Source organism: Ammospiza caudacuta, chromosome 1, assembly GCF_027887145.1.
Source record: "Ammospiza caudacuta isolate bAmmCau1 chromosome 1, bAmmCau1.pri, whole genome shotgun sequence".
Lineage (NCBI taxonomy): Eukaryota > Metazoa > Chordata > Aves > Passeriformes > Passerellidae > Ammospiza > Ammospiza caudacuta.
In genome coordinates this window covers 82,788,790-82,795,208 of record NC_080593.1, presented here as the reverse complement: position 1 = coordinate 82,795,208, position 6,419 = coordinate 82,788,790, and the positions used below count along the sequence as shown (strand labels likewise).

General features: G+C 43.6%; 1 protein-coding gene across 4 annotated transcripts in view; it reads left to right on the top strand.

Moving 5' to 3' along the window:
- The first annotated feature begins 378 nt into the window (after window positions 1-378).
- Window positions 379-6,419, top strand: part of MARCHF6 (membrane associated ring-CH-type finger 6) — a 44,110-nt gene continuing 38,069 nt past the window's right edge. The window contains exons 1-3 of one of the 4 annotated variants that reach the window (XM_058825732.1): window positions 379-405; window positions 4,990-5,086; window positions 5,889-5,962. In XM_058825732.1, the coding sequence (XP_058681715.1) occupies window positions 387-405; window positions 4,990-5,086; window positions 5,889-5,962 (190 nt within the window). In that variant the 5' untranslated portion in view covers window positions 379-386. Of the gene's footprint in view, window positions 406-1,943; window positions 1,987-2,618; window positions 2,772-4,986; window positions 5,087-5,888; window positions 5,963-6,419 lie in introns of those variants that run through there. The other 3 variants (XM_058825724.1, XM_058825741.1, XM_058825751.1) reach the window with 3 other exon arrangements.

The following is a 6,419-nucleotide window of genomic DNA, read 5'->3' as shown; positions in this document are numbered from 1 at the left end:
CTGGAGTCACCGTTCCTGGAGGTGTTTCCGGAAAAGCTGTATGTGGCCCTGAGTTGACATGGAGGTGTTGGTTCACAGGTTGGACCCGATGATCTTGGAGGTCTTCTCCAACCCAACTGACTCAGTGTTTCTGTAGACGAGAGCGGGGCAGGCCCGCAGCAGCTCCCGCCCATCCCGGCCCATCCCGGGCCCCCAGCTCCATCCCGGGCCTCCCAGCCGGTGTTCCCGGCAGGCGGCGCTGTGGGCGGACGGGCGGCGCTCCGTCCCCGCGCCGCCGCGCTCTGTGGCCGCGGGCTCGGCGGCGCGGCCGGTCCGTCCGCTCTGCGCGCGGCCCCGCCCCCCCGGTCACACCACCCGCCCGGCCGGCGCTGCGTCAGACCGGCAAGATGGAGACCGCTGAGGAAGGTACGGCTCACCCCGCCACCGCCGCCAGTCCCGGCCGGGGGCTCTGCCGGGGCAGCCTCGCAGGGTGGAGGGGCGCGGGGGAGGAGGCGGAGAATGTCACTGGGCCCGCTGTGCGGTCTGGGGGCTGTTCACGCCCAGAGGGGCTTCTCACACCGGGGCTGCAGGTGCCCGGGCCCTGCTCCCCCCCACGCCGTGCCGGGCCCGCCGTGCCGCGGGGGTCGGGCCGGGCCGGAGCGAACCGGGCCGGACCGAGGGGGCAGTGTGTGAGGCGGAGCGCACGGGTGCCCCTTACATAACCACGGGGAAAGGGGGGCGGTGCTGGCAACACCCGGAGCGGGGCTGGGACGGGCCCTGCCGGGGCACCGTGGCCTGCCGGAACCTCCCGCTGGCTGAGGAAGTGGGGCCCGGGGAGAAATGAGAGCCTGGGGCGGAGAGCAGCGCAGCAGCGGGGTGCGCACGCCGGGGCAGCGGGAGAAGGGCACTGCCCGCGGCTCCCTCCTGGCCAGCGGACCCTGTCGGACCCGGCCCGCCCTGGAGCCCAGGGAGCCTCACAGTTCCGCGTTTGGCTGAGTAGTAATAGCTGCTCCTTTCGCAAAGCTGGCTTTGTTACGTGCGCTGGGCAATCTGCTTGAAAAATTGAAATATGCAGGAGCTGACATGTTTTTCTGTCTAATACGTAGTCACTTATCTAACTTTAAAAAGGCTAATATGTAGTCACTTATCTAACTTTAAAAAAAAAAGAATTGTCAAACATATAGTCATGAGGTGGGTTTTGTGTGTGGTATCCATTTCTAAGGGTATTGCTTTATTTGAGATCAAGCATGGATATGTTTAGTCAGCACTTTCGTTATGCTTAGATAATCACAAAACCACAGCACTTTTAAGGTTGTAAGGGACCTCTGGAGTTAATGTACTCAAAGCCCCCTGCCAAGGCAGGGTCACCTAGAGCAGGTGACACAGGAATGTGTCCAGGTGGGTTTTGAATGTCTCCAGAGAGGGAGAGGGACTATGTCGTTCAAGCAGATGCTGGGGAACTTCGACAGATCAGCACTTCATATTGTAGGGTAAACCAAACTAAATAAAGCATGTTTGTTGTGCTATGTTTCCTGCAGTATCTGAGCTTTGTTTATCATCTCAACAATGAGTGCAAATACATATTGCAGTACCAAGGCAGTTCCAAGGAAAACATTTTGTGTTTTGGCTTTTGTTACTTTGGCATCATTTTGAATGTAGTTTTTTATCAGGTGCTTGAGAGGATTTAAAAAAAAAAAAAGGAAAAATATGAACCACTGGATGAAGTAAGACAGCACTTTTGTAGTAGTGTTCTTTGGGTTGTGCTGAAGGCATCCTTAATACCCATGATCACTGATGGTTTATCAAAATATTAGTTGTTTCTTAAATCTAACATTTAAAATTGCTTGCTGCAGCTCTGTAGACCAAGTCACTTACACCAATGAAGTCAACAACAAAGTGAAACTTTGATTGCTTTTCCTCTGGTTGCCCAGAAAAACTGGTTTTTTTGCAAGCTGTGAAGTGGATACTCAGAAATGACCTCCTGATTTTCCACCACTCCAGCAGCTGGTAAATCCATCTCGGTGGATTTAATTCAAACAGCGTAGTTGATAATTTGTTACAGGCTGTTACCAGTGGTAGACTTTGATCATACCTGACTTAAGTAGGTGAACAGACCAGCAAGACAAAGAAGAGGAGGTTTTCAGTTACATCTTAAGGCATTGTCGTCTTTAACTAAACCTTTGTGTTAAATTCCATGCTTGACATTTTGACTTTTCTGGTTTTATATACAAGCACACCCCAAGGCACATGTATATGCAGCCTTAGATATTCTGTTGTGGCCTTATCAGTGTTGACCTCCAAAGCTCCCAGTGGCAGTGTGAAAGTAACCGGTCTGTATCCTCACTTTCCATAAATACCACCAGAATGTTACAACTTCTACAGTTTCAAGCCTCAGATCCTACTATTAGAACTTCACGGGGCTTGCCAGAACACTGAAGAGACTTCCCAAGGTTAGAAAGCTCTGAGCAGCAGCAGCAGCAAACACTGTGTTAGTGCCTTGAGGAAGAGGAAATATGATATTATTGTGTGTGCTTGAGCTTCTGCTGCAGAGTGTCAGGTGGACTTTGTGAGCTGGTGATTGTCTGGTAGCGGTGTTCTGGCCCTTGTGGTTCTGATGCATGACTGAAGTGTATTGAGGAGCTGGGAACTGAGCTGTGTGGTGAGAGCCGAGATAAGAGAGGCACTCTGGGGTCAGCTCAGACCTAGGCGGGAGCTGCTTCCCCTCAGAGCGAATGTGAAAGTTGCCTCTCTGCAGCACCTGAAAGCACCAGATACCAGGTTTTGCTGGAGAGGTAATTCTGGTTCTTTCTAGATAAATCACTTTGTTGCTAAATAACGTAATCTTCACTTTTTGGTATTCCAGTGTTGGATTCGGTTGGAGAGATAATAGGCAGTGAATCAGTCTCAGGGGGAACAGGAAAGAATTTATTATTCAAGGTCATTTTTTCCAAAACATGTGCCTGAAGAACAGGATGCAAAGAGTGGGTGCACATAGAGAAATAGTGACTCTTGCACAGTGCAATTCTCTGACTATGGCTGTAGGTCATAAGGTGCATAGCTTAACACATTGACCCTCAGCAGAGTTTATTGATTTGAAGCTATCAGTTGCTTAACAGTCCAAACAATTACACTCATAATATGTTTATTTGGATTTATAAAACAAGTGGAAATATCTAGAAATTATCATAGCTTTGAAAAAATAAAATTTAGGTTTATTTTAGTAAGCTAACAGGCAGTCTTTTCTCAAGTAAAGAGCTCTTTTGCTCACAGTAATGCAAATTGCTTTTCCCAGAACTTTTGACAATAAGTGAAGAGTTTGCTGTGAGAGTCAACAGGCCATTAAATGGACAGATTCATTGGAGCCAGGGTGTCCTTAGAGCAGTGGTTTCATGTGCTGTCTCGTGCTTGTCTGGCCCCTTGTGAGGCTGAGCCAGCCTGCAAAGCTGCCCAGTGCTGCAGTGAAACAGCTCCCGTGGAAGGAATGCCGGAGGAGGTGGGCATGCCACAGCCAGGGGGTAGGGCAGGGCCCGCCTGTCAGCTGGAGACGCTGTCCTGTGCAGCCATCTGGAAGTGCTCTCTGGGATAAAAGAATCGTTTGTTGAGGGAAGCAGCAGTTCTGATCATTCTTGTCAGCAGAGGAACCGGGGACTCCTGATGTTGGCAGCAATACTGCCAATCATTGCTGCTACATGTTGCAGTGATGGAAGTGCTCTTTATTCTCTTTGTAGCATCACTGATGTGGTATTGAATACCTGCTTCTGTTAATGCTGGGCTTTCATGCTGCATAATGAATTCACTCAACATTTTCATAGATAGAAAATTGTTTGAATTTAATAATTTGAATTCTTATGCTTTATGTGTAGAAACTGTCCTAAAAGTGTATAAACTGTGGGTATGGTCATAATGTGACTTCTTTATAGAAAAAAAAAAATCGGTCTTTGGTGCCTTTTTGAAGTTTTTGTAGAAAAGCATAAACTTTTGAAGATTTTGGCCAAGAACAAAGATAGGTGATTTAGATTTGGAATTGCATATTTGCAGTATTCTCACATCAGCTGGTATTTTTCTGACAAAGATCTCTGATATTCATGTGTTCCATTCTTGCACATTTGCTGGGTAGTGGCTGATAGAGAAATAATGGACAAAAGATAAAATCTCAAACTCACATATTCTATAAAAACGGGTATTTTATGTTCACTTTCTTAATAGAAGTAAAAGGAAGAGTCAAGGAAAGATGTATCTGTCAATAAACAGATAAAACTTGATTTTTATTTCTATTTAATTGTGTGTTTAGAGCTCTGGCTAACTGAATAGTTTAGATGGAAAAGTTTATGCTCGCTTCTTTATCCATAAAACCTCTTGCAACCTTTAATTGCAAGAAAATGTCAAAAGTAGGGAATAAAGAAGGTGTGGGATGTATGGAAATATTACTGAAATTACAAAATAAGAAATAGAAAATGACTTTTCTTACTAGACAGTAGCCTGTCTCCAAGTTGGGTAGCAAATTGTAAAATACCTGTGTCTGTTATATTGGATTTTTTTCCTTTCATCAAGAGCACCAAAGAAATATGTGTGTTAGGTTCAAGCAAAGTATTTAAGTAATTGTTGGACATTTTTAAACATCCAAACTGAGATGGAATTTTTCTGTTTCAAAGTATCCACATTCAGGAAAATTATCCTTAACAGTTTTTATGTTGTTTTAGTGATAACTCTTCAGGTAGAAAACACATCTTCCTGTAGTTTTACTGTGTGTATTTCCTAGAAATCCTAAAATTCTTTAAGACGTGTTTTGAGTTTGTGTAACATGATCAGGCAGATAATGTTCATGTTGCTCTTGCTGGTGATCTCCCAGTCTCTGTCTTGCATCAGATGAAATCTCTTTCATCCTATTTCAATTTATCCTGGCTTCATTTTGCTACATGGTAAAGTTTCTAGCATGTAATTGTGTAATTTGTCTTGAAGATGTAAGTTCTTTAAGCAGAAGTGTAATAAGCTTTTTGTCCTTGTCAGCAGATATATGCAGAGTCTGTCGGTCGGAAGGAACTCCCGAGAAACCCCTCTATCACCCGTGTGTGTGTACTGGCAGTATTAAATTCATTCATCAGGAATGGTGAGTTCTGTGTCTCTGTGTTTCTTAAATTTTTTTTTTCTTCATGAAAACATATTAATATGTTTCTAAAAATACCTCAAGTCTTGAGGTTAACTAGTGAAAAAAAAACAGTTTTCAGTGGAAACATGTTTGGGGTTTTGATGTTGTTTACATGATAATTTGTTACAATTCAGGAAAAATTTAGGAATTATATATGGAAAGAAAGCACTGATAATTATTTGTATTTGGGACTGCAGTTCTGATTGTATGTCAGCTTAATGAACATTAAGCAGAAAATCAGCATGTTGGGGCTTTTTTACCCTCTTATAGTTGTGAACAGAAAAAAATAAAAAGCCCTAATGCTTTTTAGTCATTTTGAGGTGTGTTTGATCAGGAAGTGCTAAAGTAAAAACTGTCTTTCTGGTCTATATGGTCATTTCTGATATTTTAATAGTCCTTCTTTCACAAATACAGCAGTTGTAAATCTTAGCTGTGTGCATCCTTATGTCATGTCTTGAAGGATTTATAAGAGCCATGTCACTGGTGGGTGTCGGTGCCAGGTGTCTGCTTTGATCAAAAACGTACTCAAAGGATGAGTGTTCTTTAGCAACACTGGGACACATTGTCAGTTTACCTTCTTCTACTGTTTGAAACTTACTTCATGGCCTAAATGGACTTCATAAACATGCTAATTTAAGTCCTGCTTCACAGTACAAATATCCTGATTTAAGTGTGAAAGCAGGGAATTGGTGTGTTTTCCTTAATGGAGGGATAGGGCTGAGAGATGTATAGTGTGTGTTAATGTGATCACTTTTTATTGCAGCTTAGTTCAGTGGCTTAAGCACAGCAGAAAAGAATACTGTGAATTATGTAAGCACAGATTTGCTTTCACACCAAGTAAGTATGTTTTACTTGCTCCTATTTTTTCAGAATTTTTCTCATATAATATCTATGAAGTGATTACTTTTTCATTCAGTGTGGTCGATCCAAACTTGCGGCGTAACTTCTGTATTCTTGTTTTAAATGCAATTTCTATGCATGTTATTGCAGACTGTGAATTGCTTAAATGATGGATAATTTGGTTCTTTCATAATCTTAAGTGAGACATAGAAGTATTATTCTGCACCTTTTTCTGCCAGCCTCAGTCCCATTCTTTTGTTGCCAACAGTACAGAGTGTTGCATGTTTTCAGCTTCATTGATAAATTTGAGTTTTTGGAAGTCTGAATGGTAAAGTGAAACAATTCGAATTTGAAAGCTAGTTTTCAGTTACCTTTAAAGGATCTACTGCAGCACTAATACTTGGATTCTGTCAGTTTCAGTTGAAGTGGTCTTGACAGCTAATAGAAATTATGA